Source organism: Poecilia reticulata, linkage group LG14 (genome assembly GCF_000633615.1).
Source record: "Poecilia reticulata strain Guanapo linkage group LG14, Guppy_female_1.0+MT, whole genome shotgun sequence".
Taxonomy (NCBI): Eukaryota; Metazoa; Chordata; class Actinopteri; order Cyprinodontiformes; family Poeciliidae; genus Poecilia; species Poecilia reticulata.
Window position 1 is genome coordinate 12,820,613 of NC_024344.1, and position 23,109 is coordinate 12,843,721.

At 40.2% G+C, this 23,109-nt stretch overlaps 1 protein-coding gene across 1 annotated transcript in view; it reads right to left on the reverse strand.

Annotated features, from left to right (window-relative positions):
- Positions 1-7,637: 7,637 nt before the first annotated feature.
- Positions 7,638-23,109, reverse strand: part of pcdh1a (protocadherin 1a) — a 123,661-nt gene continuing 108,189 nt past the window's right edge. The window contains exon 5 of the mRNA XM_008427816.2: positions 7,638-11,555. Coding sequence (XP_008426038.1) covers positions 11,185-11,555 — 371 coding nt within the window. The 3' untranslated portion in view covers positions 7,638-11,184. The remainder of the gene's footprint in view (positions 11,556-23,109) is intronic.

Sequence of the window (23,109 nt, forward strand, 5' to 3'; positions counted from 1 at the left end):
GTGTGTGTGCATGGTTGTGTGTCCTGTGTGTCTCTGTGTTGCCCTGCGACAGACTGACAACCTGTCCAGGGTGAACCACGCCTCTCACCCGGAACGTTAGCTGGAGATGGGCACCAGCAACCCTCCYGACCCCACTGAGGGACAAGGGTGTCAAGAAAATGGAYGGATTACTAMAAAAAKSMAATWKAGATTTAAAACCTATATTTCATGTGTGGGACAGAAACAGCACAAAAGTCAGTTACATAACAACATTTTACAAACTAGATTTTATATCACACTGAATTCCAGCTAGCTCTCAGAAGGCTATTTATTTATTTTTTTTATTTTGGAACAGAATGTTTTCATCATTTTGCTGCTTTTATTTTTAAATAACCTGCTATACGTTTGAAGCATAGCTGCAGTATGTTGAGAGCAGCGGCGCGTTTTGAGTATGTTTAGACAAAACAAACAAACAAACAAAAAATCCTCCAAGAATGCTGAACATCTACATTCAGAAACAAAGTGAAGAATCCAAAGCGAATGAGTGGGAACCTCTCACTGTCCTTGTGTGCTTTTGGTGCGTTTTGCTTGCTTGCTTGCTGCTGGATTGGAACCTCAGTAATGTCAAAGCTAATGGTTTGCTGTACATTTGCAGTTTAATTATTTCCAAGAGAAAACTGTGATCCCTCACATCTGAAATTCAATTAAATTTGATGAGCCATTTTGTGTGGCCATATTGTTTGCCAATGTTCACCGAGATAATGCGAGAGAAGGAAGAGGACAATCACCGGCTACAGTGACATCTTTATTTAACAAAGCGACGCACAGACTGAGCCGCAGTGTGTTCACCAGCAACTATAAATGAGTGTAGATTATACAGAGGAAGAGGGCCTTTATATCCAGGGGAAGGTATTATGGGCAGTGTGGCCGGCTCAGCTGATAAGCAGCCACGGGTATCTGCTTGATCGTTTAAGCCAATATTATGTGACTATTATGGAATTTATGATTCTGTCTTCCCCTGCTTCGAGTTCTTTGTTGGTTCGCATTTAGCTACTTTCAGTAACTTTGGAAAGACGGCAAATAAATAGACTTTCTAGAACTCTTTTTTTTTTTTCTGGCGGAGGACATGAATAAAACATGTAGGGGGTTTTGTATTAGGAGTATGCTGGCATCACTCACCAACATTTGTGGATCACACAACTTAATGCAACATCACACTGTCGAAGGGAGAAGGAAAAAAAAAAAGAAGATACCCACAAGTCTGTAATAATTGGTATTTATGCTTCTGCATGCTGCTCAGAAACAGCTGTTGGCCTGGAGCAGAATGTGATAGAGATTCTGCACCTCTAAAGATATTTTCACACATGCAGAGGTGAACCACTAACAACTCACTGATGCTTCTCCTAACAGCACAATAGTGATGCATTTCAACGTGGCGACGCTAGCTAATACATGTACGACGTCTGCTTTCTGTCACTCCTGTGAGCTTAAAAAATACATGTCATGTCAGGGRCTGTTCTGTCAAATGAGCTCTTGATGTACAGAAAATACTGGCCTGTTCGGTTATATGCAGTATATGTTTTAGGTACATGCCCCTTTACCACAAGTTAAATGTAAATAGAAAAGCGTTCAGAGGTTAAAATATTAACAAAAGTGTAAAAGAAAAAAAAAATCCTTTACTTAAAGTTCATACATTCAGAATGTGGACTATTCACAAATGTCCTTTCATTCCTTTCTTGGAAGCTTGGTACAGCTTTGTACASGGTCGGCTTTGGCTTTTCCTAGAAACTGAAAATTCTTTAGATGCTGATCAACAGATGGAGTCCAAAACTAATACCAGTAATTTGAGATGAAAATGTCTCATTTGGTTGAAACTTGTAAAAAAAAAACAAAGCTTAAATAATTAGATACATTTTGAATTCCTTTCTTAAATTCTTGGCATCCAAATGGGCCTATTACTTATTGCTAAGAGCTTAATAAGGATCTTGCAGGATCTTACAGTACAAAAATGTCACAATATTTTTAATAAGGTGAAATCCAACTTGTGAAGCTCTATTTGTAGACAGCATGAAATCAGTTTAAGCCATTATTACCAACTTCAGATATGAGGCTGGATACTTCAGGCAACTTACTCTCTGAGTTTGTTTGATATGTTGATTCTTCAATAGCACAAAGAAGAACATTTTCAAACCAGTACTTCCCTGTGAAATCACTGCTGCATGTTCACTGTAAAGGGCTTCTACATTGTTTTTTTTTTCTTTTCCTTTTTTATAAACTCTGAGTTGTATTTGTATCTGCTGTTGAATCCAAAAATATTTAGGTTAATTAAATTTTAACTTGATTTACCTAGATTGAAAATAGTTTTTTTTTAAAAAACAGGGTGTTGGAATTTGGCCACATGTTGGAAGGAGGACTCAGACTTTAGCTTGAGGGGCTTGGTTTTATTTTTCTTTCCCCACCAAGTGGAAGCTCATTGTGTAGACAATGACTATAGTGCAAAAAAATAAAATAAAATACACACCCAAAGTTTTCAAACGAATAAAACTAAATTCACACTACGATTTTCTAAGGCTACATCAGACTTCTGGCTATTGAGCTCTAGCAGTCTGTGCTTCCTGAGGCCCAAACGGCACCGTCCTCATGAGGGAACTTCTACTGCAGGCTTTACACTAGAAGCTTTTCCTGCAAAAAAAATAATTTAAAAAAACATCATTATTTTGGTACAATGAATAAGGAAGATAATTGAATAGAAATATATATATGTGCGTGGTTTTACAGTGTCTATATTAGCGGACGCAATCAACTATGTATTTTTGTATTKAAACTGGAGCTGATTGTCTTCTAAAATGCTTTGAGATGACATTTTTGTATGCACATAATCTGAATTGAAACACAAAAAAAAACTATAAAAAATAAAACAAGAACAGCACACAACTGCAACTCAGTTCCCATTGTGCTAGAGAGTAGGTCAAGAGATTTGGTTCATTCATGAGTGTCCCAATTGTAGTACTTTTTATAGGAGGATGTTTTGATTGAGAAAGTCACTGCAAATGTTTATCTGAACCAAGATTTTTAGCTGCTCAAGTGTTCAGTTTGTTTTGCAATATTTTTCATCTTATGTAGTACCAAATGTTTTTCTTTTTTTTTTTATATTCTGAGTGAGATGCCTGAAAGTAAACTTGCAGGTTTGGCACCTTCTACAGAGGGACGCTGATGTACATGCCAAATGTGGTTTCAGATTTTATTGCTTGAATAAGGAAGATATCCTTGAGATAGATGTCATCTGGATGGCAAAATATGTTGCTCCAAAGCCCGCATAAATCATTCAGTATTAATGTTGCCTTCACAGATGAGACATGCCATGTGCACTAATGAGAACCCATTAAAGATTCTGGCTTTTGAACCTTGTGCCTATAACAACTCTGATGGCTTATCCACCTTTCATCTCCACACTTTCACTTATTAATTTGTTAAACTTTTCTAGGTGTTTTATTTCAGCTGGACTGTTTTAAAGAACAATAAAAAGAGTAATAGCAAAATTAGTTCGGGAGACGTTCAAATAAAAAAACTGAACTAAATATTTAAAGCCTACAGACATAACAATTTTAATTGATTTTGGAAAAGAGTTCCCTGTTGTGTGAAAGGTAAGTTTTAGCCTGCAGCAGACAGAATCGGAGTAATCTCTGTTTGGAAAACAAGGAAGAAATTTTGCTTGAGGAATCAGCGAGAGGGTTTTTTTCCGAAGCAGGCCATATTTAGGATTTAATTTCCGCCACCCTAATCAGTTTAAACCACAAACACTACTGAGATTTTGTGAAGTTACATCTTTGCATCAGATACAGTGGTTGGTCAGACCAGGTAACCCTATGATAAAAAGAAATAAAATAAAAAATCCTTTTCCCAGCAGACTACAACCCATCTTCTGAAAGTCTTCTGACAAAATACCAACATGTTGCAAAACTGATGCAAGGGAAAACTACATAGCAATGCATTCTCTTTGACTACCGTGAAACTTTAGGGGTTCAAGTTGCTTTCCGTGGTAGGAATTTGCTGTTCAGTGTGTCCCCTTCTGGAAAACTGTTGACTTGACTCCATGAAATTTTGTTTCTGCATTCCCAGTACTCTTGAGTTTCTACCTGTCTTGGGGACCTTTGGTGCCTTCTTGTGAAACTGCAGATTTTAAGTTCAAATTCAAATGCTAATCTACCTGAGGAAACAGGAGATACAGAATGTGAGACTAATCAGTGACATCGATCACTAGACTATTATTATGATTGGATCAGTGGTTCATATTCTGATATATTTTATAAGTTAACTGACCCACACAGAGATCAGAACCCAAAATAAATGGAAACTTTGTGTTATTCAATATTTTCAGACAACAATGTAATCTTGAATTGTGTTACATATAATATTTAAACATTGTTTTGACTATGTATTGTCATAATTCTTTTAAAAATAACACACTGCTGYGGTGCCTAAGCCCTTATTTTTAGTGCAAAAGAATCGACTTGTTTGAAACCCACCCAAAGCAAATATGGCAATGGTTTCACTAAATTACATTTTCCTAAGCCACTACGACGTTGTTAAGATAGGAGTTGATTTAAGATGACGGATGTAAATTTGATACCCTCATTCACAGGTAATGAGTACTCTACTCGTCGACTATGCGTAACATTTTAACACAATCTCAAAAGTCCAAATTACCTAGTCAACAGTATTCTTAAAATCTCGTCTCGTTCATTAGAATCTACTTCTGTGTATTGAGTTGTCTCACGATCTGAAAGTGTCGGTGCACCTCCACCATCCTGACGTCTCATAAATGGCAGAAAACAGACAAAAAGAAAAAACCTTGAATGAACTGGATGAACGTTCATTCTTTATTGCACAAAGTCATGTACAAGCAAAAGTGATTATGAGTATCAAGTTTTAGGGTATGATGTTTTACTTCACTCGCTTGTGCTACCCTAAAGGCTTAAACTTTAAATTATAGCTGAACTGAAGAAGAAGGCGTTCTCATATTCGTTCATATCTCAGAATTAATATCACAAGACAACATCACCCTTGTGAGAAGGACTTGTGTGAATATCCAGCCATAGAAAAAAAGCAAAACAAAAAAACCGTTGTGTATTAAACTAAAAGCATAATGAGATTGCTTTCGTCTTGCCCAGTGTTTAACTTGTTGAAGTGGTGAATAAAAGTCCAGAGGCTCGCCTACTTTTAGCCCTCAAACAACTTGTATTCTKGGCCTTCCTGAATCAGAAATGAGCCGCTGTTCCTCGCATGACAAGAATACAAGTTCTTCTTAATTAGCTCTTGAGCGAGACACATTTCAACTCAAGATAGCTGCAAGGCTGCAAAACCTCTTAAAAATGTAACAACCACAGAGTCAAAAGTGATGAATAATAATAGAAATCAAAGAAAGCACTGACAACATTAGTTTTTTTTTGTTTTTTTTCCCTGAAGTGATTTTATTACAAAGTTCATGAGGACTTACAGTATTACAAGAGAATTTGCCAACATGCGGAAAGAGAACAAAGCAGAACACAGGAGTTTAACAAACTGGTAAGAGAAGACAATCCACTGTTCACGATAAACAGAAAAAACTGATTAAGTCCTCAGGAGGTGAGAGCCGGTGAATGACTACAGTGCAGGCATAGAACGGCCACATTCACACTGACTCAGCAAAGGTCAATCCAACCAAGGCAAGATGTGCACATCTCAATAAAACATGTTACAATTTTTATATGCCATCGGCTTTTCTCAACTTTTAGAAAGCGTCACTTGTATGTACATAAAACTGTACAAAAACATGGCATCACAAGCATTTTATCCTATATAAATATACCAACATTTAGGATAACAACTAGATTCTCTCTTGCAAAGACATATTTTCAAGGCAATTGTCTTTGTACTAGATGAACTGTGGAAAAAAGATGAAATGTTCAGTCGATTTCAGTTCCGTCTGGGGGTGGGGGGAAGAGAGTGGGACGTCGAATAGAACTAAAACGAGTAAACAGTTTCTACCAATCATCTTTGGGATTCATGCTAAAAATCGTCGCCCGCAGAACAGCAGACTTGGGGTTGTGAGGATCTATGTACACTAACGCCACCGACAGATTTCATTTTTTCACACAGCCAGTTTGCAGAGAGTCTTTGATCAGTAGGAAAAAAATAATAAAAATAAAAAAAACGAAAGGGGAAACAAACCGCCTTTGCCAATTTTGTTACTGTAATTTGTCCATCTGTGCACAGAAATGATCACCATACAATACACATTACAGAGAGGTAAAATATACTCAAGTGAATCCAACATTAAATCAATGTTAAAGTACAAATTAAACATTATCCAACACACTTCTGAGTGTATTTAGGTGCATCAAACTTTTACCAAGAGGAGCATCTTTGTTTCAGAGAGAAGTAAACACAGTTCGCTTAGCTTGAGTTCAGGAGAAAGGGCAATCCTGGTGATATGTATTCTTTATTTATTTTTTCCATTTGTGAGCAACAGGAGGTCAGGCTGGCTTATCAAGCCAGAAGAGAGGTGGACAAGGTGGGCTTGTTGTTTTTATTATTTTTGATTTATTTATGTTTTTTTAATCTCCTGTTAAGCCATTTCTGTTCAAACAAGATATTTACAAATACTGTCAAAATGTTTTTATATAGCCTCAGGACTCATTGTTTGCCATTAACTCAGGCTAAACCTTTCCTGTTATAGATCAGCGAGGACTACCAAAAATATTTTTTAATTGCCAGAAAATAATGAGAGATAGTTTTTAGAGAATTGTTGCAAGTCAGAAGTTTGCATAAACATTTCCTTAGTATTTACTAGAATTTCCTTTGGTGAAACATTATGTGTCTGCTTCCTCAAGCTTCTCACAAGAGGCTACTACAATTTGCCTCCATCCTTCTCACTGAATTTATGTAACTGCATCAGGTTTACAGGCCTCTTCGCTCAAACACACACCTTTTCAACTCTGCCCATAATTTCTCTATAGGACTGAGATAAGGGCTTTGTGATGGTCACTGACTTTGTCAGCCTTAAGCCACTTTTGGCCCTCGTCTGCTACTGCCTACTCAGTGAGGGTTGACTGGGCTCTATACGGTCATAAGGGTTTTCCACTATTAAGGGTTATGTTGTACCAGCACCTTTGTTTTAAAACCTAATTAGCTGGAGTTCCAAGCGTGCGGAGTTGGGCTGAAAACATGATGTCAGAAGACTGTTGGTCGCTGATTGGCTAGTGGGCGGGATCACCGAGTCACAAGAGCGACTCCATTACAATAATCTGTAAAAACTCACAACAGCATCTGGGTGTATTTGGAGTTTTTGGACCGTGGGACTGCCCAACTCTATGGCAGCCTCTCTTATTAGAGTTGTTACCAAAACTTCTTGGTTGATGTTGCTTCAATATTTCCCCATGACCTTCTGTCTTCATTATGCGGACAAGTGCTGATCACAGTTAAACTGGTGTTCTATGGCTTGTAAGTTCCCCCTTTCTTTACTGAATATAGGGCCAAACCAAATGTTACGGCCAAACATTTTTCATTTTTATCAGACCACAGAACATGTCTACCAAGATTCAAGTCCCTGCTTGTAATTTCCAGTTAGCGTAATTTAAACTTATTATGTTTTTGCTTTGAGGTTGAAACATTTAAAAAAAAATCAAAACAAGTTCTTCTCTGGGACCCAGAAATTGCAACCTCCCTTAAAAGTAAGATAATTGGACATTATTTAGATGCTTGTACTTGTGAATAATTGGTTGAACAATGTGGCACCTTCAACCATCTAAAATCAAGATAAACCAGACTTGTGGAGATTCCCAATCCTAGTTCTGATATCTTGGGTTTTTTTTTTCTTTCCCATGTATTCCCATCAGAAAGCAGTGTGTTTTAGGTGTGGCTCTACAACACATCCACAGGCGTGTCTACAAGTAAACATGTAATCTGTATGCAAACTTCAATATTTGAAGAACGTAATAGAAAAAAAAAGTGCCTGTCTCATTGTCCTTAGATTTTACTTTCCCCAACTGACCTAAAACAGGAAAGGATAATTTAATCTCAAACATAAAAAAATAAATAAATAGTTGTCTTTTTATAAACCCTATCTGAGGTGTTGGCAATCAAAGAGACCACCAGGGATTATTTTCCAGATTTACTTTTAGTGATAGGCTAGAAAAGGGATATGATTTGATCCTGTCGGCGAACCTGAATCGAGTGAAAGTATTCGAATAAACAAAGTTGCGACTGAGGCTTTGTGACATTCGTTTTATCACTCGTTGCTATCTTTCTCACTTGTCATTAATTCCAGGTCAGCGGTCTTACCCGCTGCTTTCCGTTGGTGAATCCACAGCTCCGAGATGGCTGGGGGAAGGGAGGTTAATCACAGTGTATCATGGCTTGTTGTCAGAATTTTTATTTCGGTTGCTAAATGGCTTTGAAAGTGGCGTAATGTGCTTTCTCCCCCTCAAGGCAGGATATTTGTTGAGCTTATTTAATCACGGCCATGTCCAGTAATCTTCCATATGTTTTCTGTTTTTTAAACAGCCTGAATGCGGCTTGCAGCGGGCAGCGCGATGAGGTAAAGTGCTGTTAAAAATACCCCCGCTTTAAATGATTGTAGCTCCGTGGGTGGATTCGCATTGTCTGGTGGGTGCCTTGTCCTGGGGGTGCACTCACACATGCCCCAGCTCAAGACTCATTACTCACCCTAATTAGGAAATGTCCGTTCTCGGCTCCTCCACCCTCACTCAGAGGCACAATCTCACTATGGAAATACTCTGCAGAGGTGAAAGGTATCTACAAATCTAATCAAATCGATGTTTAAATCAAAGACGCCGACGAGCGCTACGATGTTGTAGTGCAGGTTAGTGGAGTCATCATTAGCATCCAATTATCGCCTAATACATAGTGCCCTTCATACATATCCTTCAAATTTACTTGGAAAATCTGTATAAAGGTAAAAAAATAAATAAAAACTCCCCCAAGAATACCCTATTTTTAATCTCTGTTCATGAGTCTGAGAATGAAAATGCCTAATAAATGAATAAAAAATATTGTCCTCAATATAGAGACACTTACAGTATATCTAAATAAGAGCAATGCCATAACCATGCTTCAATCCTACACTTTAATTTTCTGTTTAAGTTCCACCCTGTGTTGTACAATGCCTTGCAAGAGTCTGCATACTCTAATAATTTTCACATTACAATCATAAACTTAAATGTTTCATTGGAGTTCAGTGTGATAGACCAACATTTTTGTTGCACATAATTGCTATGTATAAAAATAAAGACGCATGGTTTTCAATTTTGCTAGAAATAAAAGAGTCAGAACTTTGTAAAAGCTAGCTTCTACTGCAATAGCAGTGCATTTTGGGAATGTCTTTGACAAGTTGTGCCCATTTTCTATATGAATTAGTTTGCCTCTTTTGTTAAATAATTACCCTGTGTATAATTTCAGCCATCTTCTCATCAACTCCTAGCAACGTCTATGAAGAAAAGCAGCCTCTACAACATAATACTGCTACAGCCATGTTTCATTATGTCATTGTGTGTCTTTGCCAGAGATGCAAAAGCTGCTCAAATTTGAGTGACGCATCTTAAATGCAGGCATAATCTCTGCTTCAGGCAAAGTAGTTGGACTGCATCATACTGCCACCACCTTGTTTCCCTGTGAGAATGATGTATTTAGAGTAATGTGTAATAACAGTTTTGTATCACACACACACAACATTATTGGTCTATTCCATGAAAACTCAATGAAATGCACTGAATTTTATAGTTGTAAAGTGAAAAAAAAAATCTGAAAAGAATAAAAGGTTTATGAATAGTTGTGAATTCTCAAGAATCAAAGGCAGACTTGGAATTTAATCTTTAGTTTAAATATAAATTTTATATTCTTTCATGTCAGGCCCGTATTTATTCTTACTGCAATGAACTATGAAATTTAATTCCGCATTCAAGGTCGGTTTACCCATGGTGATCTGATAGCTTAAACAAATTCATTGCTATGATATTCGGTTCCAAAACTAACCGTAACCCATGTAGCTCTCAGCACTCAAGCGCTTTAAAAAAAAAAAAACAACTAAAAGGTAGATCCTCATTCATTAGATCTACATCGATTCTTGTGAACTGCGAGGGTAAGCGAATGCAAACGAATTGCGTCTTGCACGTGAAGCCCATCTGATTGTCTCAACAGACAGAAACTTTCTGCAACTGGTATAATCTCAAGTAGGGAGCAAAAAGCCAATCAGGATGGATCTGGCGAGCTCTGCGTTTGGTCATCGTGACCCTCCGGGTTCTGTGGCCAAGTCAACCGTTTTCATGATGAACGACAGGTCACAGTGCTGCAAGTCAGTGGGACATAATGTCGCTTTAAATGCTGCCACACAGTTCTCTCCAGCAGTGGCGGAGCTCTACAGGGAGCGGAGGTAAAGGCCATTCTACTATGATTAGGGGTCAAAGGTGTCTGTGTGTGTGTGTGTGCGTGCATGTGTGTGTGGGTGTGCACACGCGGGGGCGCGTGGGATACTGCGGAGCAAATAAATGCCTTTCCACAGTATCGAGTCCCTCTCTGGGAGACGGTTTCAGTCAAGTTTACACAGCAGCAGTAAAGAAAAGCTTAAATATGCTAAAATTCAGAGGCATTCTTTGAAGATTATGCCAGACGAAAATATATGTAGGACACACCATTCAAATGTATTTACAGCTCTGTACATTAAGAACGACCATTCGATCTAACTCCTGGTCTCAAGTGTTCTGCCTTCTGATATGGCCAGATTAGCTGTCTATTAAATAATACCTAGAAATGGCACAAGAGCACTGATCACAACTTTCAAGAACTCACTTCACAGACTGGGCCTTGCCTAACTACAACAAGAATTAGTCACTGCTAAAGTCGCTATTTCCACTTGTGATTCTTGTCTAACTTTCTGGATCGTATCCGTCGAGAGCGTCGATAAATAAACGAGGGAGTGCATCAATTATCTTTGTGGAATCGTTCCAAGATTTGCTGATGAGCTGATAATTTGAGTCAGAAATGACGAGTGTTCATGCCAGTGATTAAATGAGTTACGACCGATAGTTACTTACAACCCAACTGTAGGCTTTAGAATGTGGACAGTCTTTTTTTTCTCTCTCTCTCTCTCTCTCTCTCTTCTTCTGAAGTGGGTGTAGCTTTTCTTTTGTTTGTGTACCGATCTGTTTCTCACAGGTAAATCTCTCGTTTGGGGGTGTGAGCAGAAGGGGACGTGGGCGGGAACTCGGAGGCCACGCTCAGGGGCATCTCCTCTACGGGACAGTCCTGACCGGCGTCCTGGCCGCTGCTGGAATAGGCACTGCGGGAGGGCGGAAGGCGCGACCGGTGCTCCTCTCCACCCAGCCTGGCGCTGCCGTTGGCCAGGCGACCCAGACTCCCTCTCTCCTGGTAAGGCACGAATGTGGAGAGCTTAGGGGGGTTCCTGGTCTTCCGCACGGGGGAGGGATGCCCCGGCATCCAGCAGGCATCCGAGTGACCCAATTCGCTGCATTCGGTCGTGCAGTTTCCGGTCATCGCCACGTCGGGGAGGGAGCGGATGTCTGTGGGCAGGTGAAAAGAAAACAACACTTTCAGAGAGAGCCTCACTCTGGAATAATACTCGACGTGGAATTAAAGTAGCAAAAAATGGCATTTGTGAACAAAAATGGTGTCATCTTATGCACCCCATAAAACCCCTGCCCCCCCACCCCCATCCTTGAGGTCTTTGCAGCTGTTGCTAAGCAGTCGGCAGCAGTTGCTATGTAGCTGTCGCTATGCACTGTGTAATGAGCGCTACTGTGTGTGTAGTCCACAAGCTGGTGTGGTAGATGCAAGAGGCGACATGCTGTGTCTTTGTCATTTAGAAGTATCCCCCAGCAGTCTGTCTGGTATATTTGTAATATATCATCATATCGTTAATATGTTCAACAGCAACTTATTTCTATTATACGTGATCTCCGTCCTGTGAATAGAGCACTCAAAATGTTCCAGCATGGCGGAGGAAGAAAAAGGAAGGCAGAAGAAATACACACATTACAACAACACACACTGGAAACATGCAGTGTTCAGTTACGGAGGGAATATCTGGATCCTTTAGGGGAAGGGAGAAGAAAAAAAACATTGCTGAATGAGTTATTGATTGACAGCGCTGAAATGAGTTCCCTGCCCTTGATTATCATCCATTTTTTATTCAGCTACTCCTAATTAAATAAATGGGTCCACAACCCAGTGACCTCGTTTTTTTTTTTTTTTTTTTTTTTTTWTTACACACACAAGTCGAGAAAGCTCCAAAATAAGTTTGCATGCGCTATCACTTCGGAGCAGTCTCACACTTTCTGAAGGCAAACACAGCTCCGGGGAGGCGCTCTGTTTGTCGGCCAGAAATGTGCAGCTGGCCGTCGGCGGCCTTGCCAATCGTGCACCTGTTGACAAGCTGAACATACAGCATGGATTAAATGAAAATATCACTCTGTTTATTTTTTTTATTTTTATTTTTTTATCCCTTTACGCTCACGCTGGGACAAGTCGGATCAATGTCAGAGAGAGAGAGAGAGGGGGAGCAAGAGGAGCAGATAGCAAAAGATCTGTGTCTCTGTGATGCTACTGACGAGAAAAAGTTGTGATTGCTGTGATAAACGCATTACGCTAATGCCACAAGGCTGTCCACACCATGCGAGGACGTGTCCATTATGGATGCTCCGTTCTTGTTCTGTGGTTGCAGCACAGCGTGCGAATGAGAGAAAGTGTTTACACATAGGCCACACATACACACACCCACAGCAAACTGAGGGATGCGGCTGAATGGGACTGATGCAACCACAAAGGATGACGTACTGGAGGTAGCAACAAGAGTTCAAAGTTAACAGACAGAGTGCCAGCTTGACGGTAAGCCTGGGAGACGTTCCGCCAGTATTGTACTCATGACCAGTGGCAAGATAATTAGCCCACAAAATGTCAGACCACTGAAGGCAGGAGAATTGCATCTGGTTCACTGCTGCTTCAGTCAATCAAACGACACAAGTGAGGACAGGGTCCCCACCAATTTTCCATGTCCAAATCCATACTTATTCAGTCTGAAATGTTCAGACTTCTCTGTTATTTAAAGCACATTTCAAAAGTAAAACATTCGCCTTTGAATTTATGGCAGACGATTTTGCAAAGTGCTGACTTTAAGCATGAAATGTAGAAAAGCCCACAGACAGACAGAAAAAAAGAAATGCAACAAGGGGAGGGAAAGAATAAAGGACATGTAGTTTGAAGGAAGAACACAAGTAATGAAGGGAATAAGGACACAAGGCACAGGAAAGAATGGAAAAAAAATGAGGGACATTAAGCAGGAACAAAGGCGAAACACAAAGAAAGAAGAATAGAACGAAATATAGAAGGACAAAAGGAAGAACAAATATTAGCAAGAAAGAAAGGGGGGGGGACAAAAAACAGGTGGCAAGGAAGAATAAAGAAACAGAGGACATAAAGAGAGAAAGAGAAAGGTCAAAAGGAAAGGGAGGAGAAAAGGACACAGAAAATAAATCCTGAAGAACAGACACAAGGTAGGAAGAATGGACCTAGAAAATTTGAAGAGCAACATGTGAGGATGGAAGCAAACAAGGGAACACGGAGGAAAGGATGCAAGGAAGCAGGGCTGATTCTTGGCGTGGGCCATACAGGTTGTTGTCACTGCTGTGAAATCAAAAATGAAGACAATAAAATAAAATAAAATAAAATTAGTGGGTATGTACAGCTTTGACTAGCAGCCTTTTCTCATGATCTGTATTGAAATTGAAAATTCAGAAGATATGAGCAGCAACCCAGCCTTCCTGTTTCTGCTGTTGTCCTTCGTGCTGATTGACCTCCCAGAGCTGTCAGTCACACGTGCAAAACACTTAAACCTACCTACCAAAGTACAACTGATCCAACATAGAAGTGTTTAAACCAGTTAGGTCAAGTTTAAATAAATGTGCAGAGTTTTCAGGAGCGATTGCTAATCAAAACTCATTAAAAACTCATAACTATCTTTTTTTTACTCTGTATAAGATCCACTATAATTTATATTATCATTCACAACATCATTTCTTTCCCTTTTTTGCCTCTGTTCACACATAGATGCTCTTGTCCTGTTTTATKATGCCAATGAAACCCTGAACCTCTAGCACTTTCTAAACTTCCATAGAGCGAGAACACTAAGTGAACTGTAACTTTAAAATTAATTCAAATTTTCTTTTTAGTCCAATTTTGAGACATATTTGACCTTCAACAACCCCATTTTAGAAAACCAACAGTATCTATAATTAAAAACCGTCTTAGAGCTCAGTCTGCAAGGAATGAAGGAAAACGAGGAACAAATGACACAAGGAGGAAAGGAGTCAAGGACTCACACAAGGAGAAAAGGAGACAGGACACCAGGAAGAAAAGAAGGAGGGAACAAAAGAACTGATAAAAGGGCATGAGTGAGACAGGAAGGAAGAAAGAAAGTAAAGAACAAAAGAAAGAAAGGAAGCACAAAGTGATGCAGGAGAGAGCAGCACTACAGAGGATGACTGAAGGAAAGGCAAAAACAATGGGGTAGGAAAAAATATCTGGAAATAAATATATTTTCTGATAATCAATTTTTGTTTCTTCAAACTTATCCAGACATGAAAAAGACTAAAATCAAATTCCAGATTTTTCTTGGCTGAATATAAAGCCTCTGAGACAGTGTGTGTGTGTGTGTGTGTGCATGCGTGTGCATGTGTGTGTGTGTGCGTGTGTATGCGTGTGTGCCAAGACTTTCAACTGCTTCACAACTAACTAACACATAATGGAGGGTATTTCTTTTTTATTTCTTTGTCCATATTGGTAACTATTTATTTCTTACTGGTAATCCATATACAATTGTCCCATTGTTTATTGCAGTAATAATAACTGGGCGAAGAAGAATGCATAGCTTGAGCCATTGTTGCAGCTAATCTCATTGTTCCTGTAATCCAAAGCAGCAGGATGTTTAGGCTATTTAATACATTTACCGCACAAATGGGGAATGTTCTGCCTTATTCATGCCTAATTAATTACCAGGATGCTTAAGTCAAGGCTTGTTTATGTTTATGAGGCCATTGTAATTGAGCTAGTACTGTTTTCAAATGAATTACCTATAATACTATGTTTGATACAGAAGGGGGGAAAAAAAACAAACCTGCTTTATTAAAATATTCATAGCGCCTGAACTTTTCCACAACAAAACAAGTCCCACTGGAACTGCAAATACATTTCAACACATCATTTTGGGATATTATGTGAAGTGTCATTGTAAAATGATTCTTTTAATTTTCCTCTGTCTCTCTCTCTTTTTTTTTTTTTTTTTTTTTAATGAAAATCTGAAAAGTGTGGCATGCATTGCTACTACATTCATCCCTGTGATTACTTTGCATAAGCAAGACCCTTGAAGAACGTCTCTATGACTTTTAAATAGCAAAACACCTCTAACTCATTTTGCATGGAGAGCAGCTCTTTCCATTTCTACATAATCAGTTGGATTTAGCACTGTACATTGACTAGGCCATTCTATCACGTGGATACGCTCTACGTTTGAGCCATCTTTTCATTAAGTCTGACCTGTTGCTGAAGAAAAGCGCTGCATGACGCTTCAAGTACGGTGTTTCACTTTCCTTATGGTGTTTTCAGGGTGACTTGCGGTGTCAGTTTTCCTTTAAACACAGCATCGTGTGTAGAGACCAAAATATTCCGGTATTATTTGACCAGAGCGCCTTCATCCAATTTCTTTCGAACACAAATGCATGCCACGCTTTTCAGAGCTTTATTTGCACAGAAGATTAAAAAAGAAAAAAAAAATCATCTATGTCCTCCCACTTTTTGTTTGAATTTCACATCAAATCATAATGAAATGCCCTGGAGTTTTACATTCTTTAACATTCTGAAACGTAACAAAATAGTAATAAAAAAAAAAATCTAAGGATTTAAATACTTTTTGAATACTGCATAACATGACGAGTAACTGGGGGAAAAAAAATAAGTCACACGTGTGCGCGCCCGTGTGCATGTGTGCCACCTCCTCCTTGATGAGCGGAGTCTCATTTTCACCAGCTCTGCTATCTGCAGGCGTGGTCAGGATGCATCACAGCAGCGAAAATGGACTGGAGCTGCAGGAGAGGTTCACAGGAAGAGAGGTTTGAGGAGCGCGCTTTTAAGTACAAGTGCAGTCGCGTAGGCATCTACCCCAAAACGGATTTCACACTTGATTAAAACTTCTCCACGGCTTCTAGGAGGTTTGCGTCTCACCATGAGGCAACATGTTCAAATCGGAGCAGCTGCAGATCTACAAAGCGGCGTACGATGATGGGAGGGGTTGTGGGAGAGTGGGGGGGGGGTGAGAAAGAGAAATGGAGCATCTTTTTTCATGGGGGGCCGGGGGGGGAGGTTTTTTAGAAACGCACCACATGCGACACTTGGGCATATTTTTGTCTTGATGAATTAGAAATTACCAATAAAGACGCGCATGTGATCAGAACTGGCACAAGTGCAAGCATCCACATTCACAGTCAGCTTCTGAATGATGTAGATCACTCGTGTTTGCCTGTTTCATGAGCGCTTTCCCCTTTTAACTCCCGAGTCCAGAGAAAGAAAAGATGAAAGAATCTAAGGCTAACACTGATTGCTGTATCTTGACTGACTGTCAGCCCCGTGATTCACTTCAGGTCGAATGTGTTTTTAGAAAAGATAACATGAAGTTGTTTAAAGGAGTGCCAAGCGAAAAGAAAACGCGTTATGAAAAATGACACATTGCACCGGTGACTGGAGTGCGCGCCGCTCACGCTGAGGCCCTGCTCGTCATTATCGAGGGGCAGAAAATCTGTGGTGACAGATAAATACACAACTAGTACGCCAAAAGTCATGTCATTTTCCTCCCGTATTGCCAAAGCATGCATTTCACGGCAACAGTTTTCAAGGCCATTTGCCGCGTTGGTTAGTCTCTCCGACTATCCCCGTTTGAATTGGTTTTATTCAGAGCRGGACTCTGAGARAAAGCGTCTGTTCTTAACACGCAATTTAACAGAGCGGTCTATCGTCAGCTCTGCTCCGTGCGATCATTAACGTCCTTTACTGARCGCCGCTTTCATTTACGCACGTCAGTTTTCCCAACAAATTGTCGCTGATTATGTTGCACTGATGCCATGGTATGACAGGGTGTTTTATCTCCAAAGCACAAGCTGTGGTTTCTTCTTTTTTCTCCTTTTTTCTCCCCCCTCTTTTTTAACGTTGAGCTGACCTTTCTGTCACACTCGGATCCATTTCCGCAAAAAAACAAAAAAACAATCAATGTTGATAATTACACTTTTGTGTCTGTCTTTGTGTCGTGGCCATTAGCCGTTAGTGGCTGCGGTGCGGTTCACTTACACCGCGGCGAATTGTTGTCCASTCTGCAAAATAAAAACATGCGCCCACACAAAGGTGTCTGAATATTTGGAGGGCGTGATGAAGCAAATGAGTCAACCTCAGGTAAGAGGACCGAGCCAGAAGGGACTGTGGGAAAATTGGTATTTTTCTCACCCACTCAGGCCCACACGCTTCTTGTATACATACCTATAATAACTCAGCCTACACTCCATAACAAGCCTTTCAGATTTTGGAGTTTGAAATGTCATAGACAGAAGGGCAGACAATGGAAAACAGATTATCTAATCGCGGCACTAAAACAGTGCAGACCACATGAACTCCTCTTTGTTCACCCGCCTCATTGTATTTGATTGAGATTTTATGTGACAGACCAACAAAAGATAAGTCCATAATTGCAGAGTGGAAGGGAAATGATATCTGCTTTTCAACCGTTTTAAATAGAAAAATAAAATAAAATGAAAAATGTGGCAGGTGTTTGTATCCCCTTTATTCTGATAGCTGGAAACAAACAGCGTAAACAATACAAATGCTCCACGAAGGTCTCAGAGGGGGTTTAGAGACCATCAGCGAACAAACAGCATCATGAAGACTAAGGTACACAGCAGAGAGAGCAGAGAGGAAGTTGTGGAGAGAAGCTTAAAGCAGGGTTAGGTTATAAAACAATATTCCGAGCTCTGAGCATCTCACAGAGCCCTTTTTCATTACATCTATAAAACGTGGGGAGAAAATGGGACTACTGCAAACCTGCCAAGAGACGACTGTGCGTCTGATCTGAAAGGCCAAGCAATGAGAGAAGCAGCTAACAGCCAGTTGTAACTCTGGAGGATCTACAGTAGACCACAGCTTAGGCAGGGGAAACACACTGATAGGACAACTATTAGTCAATTACTTGGTAAATCTGTAAAGAAAATAAGGTAAGGCATAAGAAGTCCAGTTTGAAAGTCGCCTTGTTATGTGAGAATGGCTAACGCCCAAAACACGTCTAGCACAAATCTCAGCGCTGCATAATACCCTAAACAAACTGACARTGGCAGCATCATGCCATGGRGATCAAGCTGGATAGAGTAGACAKGGAGACGATGGAGCTAACAACAGGACGACAGGCCTCGTGTCTGGAGAGGAGGACAACGACCTASCCTGAGCTAAGCGGTTTAGATCAAAGCCTCTTCRAGCGCCAAAAAARTTTCAGTCAATCTCTGTTGCAAAACTGAAATGAGAATCTGAAACAGCCACTCGGACTACTATTGCAAATTTGCCTCAGACGGCTTCCAACCCCATATTATTGATGCATTTCACACATAGAGCACCAATGACCAAAAAAGCCGCAGTAGGTAACTTTTGTAAAAAATATGTTGTTAAAATATTATCGCAGTAATACGCTGTGGCGGTGGCCRTGTTTGTTAGCCTGCACCTTCACGGTGGGCTCTGCTGTGGAGGAGGATATTTAGCACTGSGGAGAGCAAGGGGAAGGGTTTGAGCCGCACATACATGAGCATGATTGACGATGCTAAGACGCTCCTCCTAAGCATCGGGGGACGCTAAGGATGCAGAATTGATACAGATGGAGAAACGCACCACATTTATTTCTCCAGATGGCTGTAAGACCGCAGGGTCCTAGAGGAGCAGGTGATTTTTTTCCCCCCAGATTATCCATTTCATATTATACTGTCAGAACACTGACAGTTTGAGGAAATATAAAAACTTTTTATAAAAGTTACCTACTACCATCAATTTCTATATATTATACCCAATTGTGCCTAATTTACATAATTATTTGCCTTCTAACCAAATAGTAAAAATTTCTTCTATAAATAGCTATTCATCAGCACTCTCCTGCCAATCTGACTGAACTTGAGTGATTTTGCAGCAAAGAACAGACACGTACTTTAGCCTCTAAATGGGCGATGCTGGCAAAAAAAAAAAAAAAAAAATGACAAGTGCACACTGGTGCCAATACATTGCAAGGTGCTGATATTACATTGGCTGGCATAGGCTGACTGGAGTTGCTTTAAAGAACAGTGACTCATTGACATTTCTTCCTCTCTGCACAGCAGATCTCTTTTTTTCTCTTTGCCTGGAGACAAACTGCACCTCTTTTTACCTTACGCAGGGGTCACTCCTGTCTGCCTTGTTTCGGTGGCATCATTAACTAGGAAAACAGCAAAAAAAAAAAAAAAAAAATCTACCTCCTCCCACCTTTAGCTGTGTCGCAGTCGACTCACACTGGACATTTTAAAGGTGCCTCGACTGCAACTAACACAACATGTACGTACTGCAYGGCGTAGTCACAGAGAGGGGGCTACACATGGAAGCTTAACCCACCGGCCTGACAGATACATGCAAGGGGTGGGTTTGCATGCTGCTTGCATCAGGGTGCCAGTGGGAGGTGTTGAGTGTCTGAGGCAGGCTTCCTCATCGTCTGATCCCCTGCCCACGGGCATAGAGGGAAGCTGCCTCTTCCTGAGATTTCACACTGCTCCCTCTCTGTTTGATTGCAAATGCTGCCTCTCCCCATCGGCTGCTTTCCAGCGCGAGCGCCACACYGCTATGATCGATGGCGGACAAATATGAGAGAGCCGCGGCTCGCGGAGGGAAACAACTGCTGGGGAAAAAAAAAAAAAAACAACACAGCAGCTCGCATTTTGGGGGGAAGAGTGCCACGGATATAAATGCCGCATTTGTGGTGCCGGCAAAGAGTTTATGTGGTAAATGAGTGGAGGAGCTCCAGAGGAACAATGGAGGAAGAAATATCCCCTATCTTTGCAGACAGTAGTTCCTGTGGTGGCTATCAGTATGATAACTGGGTGTGACTGCGTTCTGTGGTTGTCATCCTCGGCGAGGAAAAACAACAAGAAACCAGGGTTTTGTATTTATTTAGCTGTGACATGTCAAGTCCTGTTATTCAAGAACTCTCAGTAAGCACAGTAAGCAGAAGCTACCAAATGCAGCTTTTCTTATCTACTTTTTTTTTGGTTTGTTTCATTTTTTTTACTCCCCCTGCGGAGGGGTACATTCTTAAAAGAAAGAAACTTGCTACAAGTGCACAAACATAGTGTTGACATGCACATTTAGCTTGTTCGTTGTAACAGGAATCCAGAAAAAAACAAAAAAAAAACAAAAAAAAAAAACAATGGGGGTGTTTGTAACCTTAGATACACACTTTAAGCATCCCACCAGCAAAATTACAATGTGCAGCAAACTTTTTTGTTTTACCATAGCTCTGCAGAAAATGATGTGTGAGATAAAGTGGTGTGTGCCATTRGAAAACCGTCTAGGTAGGCTCTGCGGATAATTACAGGATATTTATTCTAAAGCGGCTGTCTTGTTAAGCTTTCCTTTGTATGTTAATAAAAATAAAGATTGAACGCGTCGGTTTTTCAAAGCCGAAACAGSGATTTCTTGTCTGTCTGAGGAGCGCAAGGTTAAATGTTTTAGCAGACACAGGTTAATCAATTCTCAGTCAAGCTGTCTGCGAAAGGTGACGGCAGGATAACAATTGGTCAGAAGCAAAAAAGTGTCAGAGTATCTCCTCCTCAGACTCACTGAGATCTGAATTCTCGGCTTCCCGAGGAGGCGAGCCTCCCTGCTGACAAATCCTGATGAGTGGACATGTCGGGCCAGGGGCGCATCAGGAAAAGGAGAAGGAGAAGACGGGGAAAAAAGAAAGAAAGAAAAAAAAAAAAACGACGCTGTAGCTACTTCAGTGGGTGCTGGTGGACCTCTTGTCAGATCTCTCACCATCCACCATTTTGTGTTAGACTTCCTCTATTTGAAGACTGCCTTCTGTATCAGTGCATTTGACAAAAGCCCCAGCACCTGCTGACAGATCACGCTATGCACCGGCTCCTCCAATTGAGGAGCTGATATGCGGTGTGATGTGTCAACCAACACCAAGGCTTTTGTCAAACTGCGACACGCGCATGCAGCATCTTCAGATAAAAGCGATTCAGAACACTGGCGGAAAGGGACAGGGGGAGTAAAGTGTGCTAAATGATGATATAGTTCCTTTTTTTTTTTTTGCAAGGAATAGAATTGTTTCTCTGCTGATGTGCAAAGGTGTTTGTTGAATGCATGAGTGGAGAGCAGCTCTGTCAGCCTCTGACCATGTTTGGCTTGGTGGTCAATTACTGACTGGAAATTGGGTTCTGGAGCTTCACAACAAGATATTGATTCTTAGTACCTGTCAATGTGAAAATGAATAGAAGTAGCTATTAAAAACATTAAAGAGTCAGTGTTATGATTATCCCCGAGAAGTCCAGTGAACTATTTCCAAACACAGTACCATTTTCATTTCAGAGGTCAATAGCACTGAAATAATGTATTACTTTGTATTACAACTAAATATGAATTGAGAAATTAGATTATTCGGCCGTTTTTCAGTGCTAACCGCCCTGGCAGGAATGAAACAATCTGTTTCCCTCTCAGGAAGTTGGAAAGTTGCAGAAGTAACGCTGTTYAGTGTGAACGCTGTTACGGGTGACATATTACCAGTACCAACAAGGGGTTCAAAAGTGAAGCTAGATGAAGCAGAGAGACGTAAGGAGATATTCAAACAGCACCTGTTATTTTCTACAATATGCCGAGACATGTTTGGACTGAACAGAGTACAGCAATGTTGCTCTGTATTTTTTCTTTTCGGCTTTCGGCCTCTTGCTGTTAGGGAGGACGGTGTTTGGAAATGTCTGAAAGAGTTCAAAACCTACAACAGGACCAACATTCTCTATCCGATACAGGGACAGCTGTTTTAGTGTTGCTACTTGTGCTAAACCATGCTAATTGCTWATAAGATTTCAACATTGTAATCATTTTGTCTTTGCTTTATAAAATGTTTGCAAAYATTATTTTACAGAAACCTCTCTATTACACACACGGCGGTACCAGCGAGGAACATTAGAAAGATTGTATTTGTGGCGCTCTTTTTTTAAATTTCTATATTAAAGTTGCGGAAGAGAAATCGGGATTGGTTAAACTTAGTATTGGAAATCTGCAAGATTATAATTACAGATCATCTGTAATTATAGGACAGTTTGTCTCTATCTTACATAAACAACCTGACGTTGGGGAGAAGAAGCAGCTTCTCTCTTTCACAGAAGTACCAAGGAGATTTTAAACAGTTTTTAAATCTGATATTTTATGGATGGCTRAAAAGTCAAACTGTGAGCAGTTGATACATAATGACTACTTGAAATTAACATTAGTCGTTTTCCATTTCAGTGAGGCGTTTTCAAAGGAACATAAGGAGCAGAAAAACAAGCCCTGTAAGTGAAAACTCTGTTTTCTAAGGACGCGCGTTGGCCGTTCAATCAGGTTGTTATGGGGAAAACAAAACAAAGTTGCTTGCTTTTATATTTCAGCTGTTTCTTAAGGACTGGGGAAAGTTGACAACTTATTGGAAAATCTCAGACTTATCTTAATAATGTAAAGGAAAATGAATCACTAAAATAAGATGCAATAGACAGTTTCACGTTAGTTTCATCCTGTTTTTTTTTATGACAAAAAATAGAAGTCGGTTTTTACAGCTACCGTTGCAATGTGACATTACCTCTACTCTTATTATGAATATTTAATTATTTTCCCAGTCAAAAGGCTAAAAAAGTCCCGAACGCTGTTAATTATAATACTGTTCATCAGGGAACACCAGAATCAGAGAGTAACCAATGAAATCTTGGAAACTGACCAAAAACATCTAAACGTTGCATGGCAGATTCTGTATTAAGATATTGACAC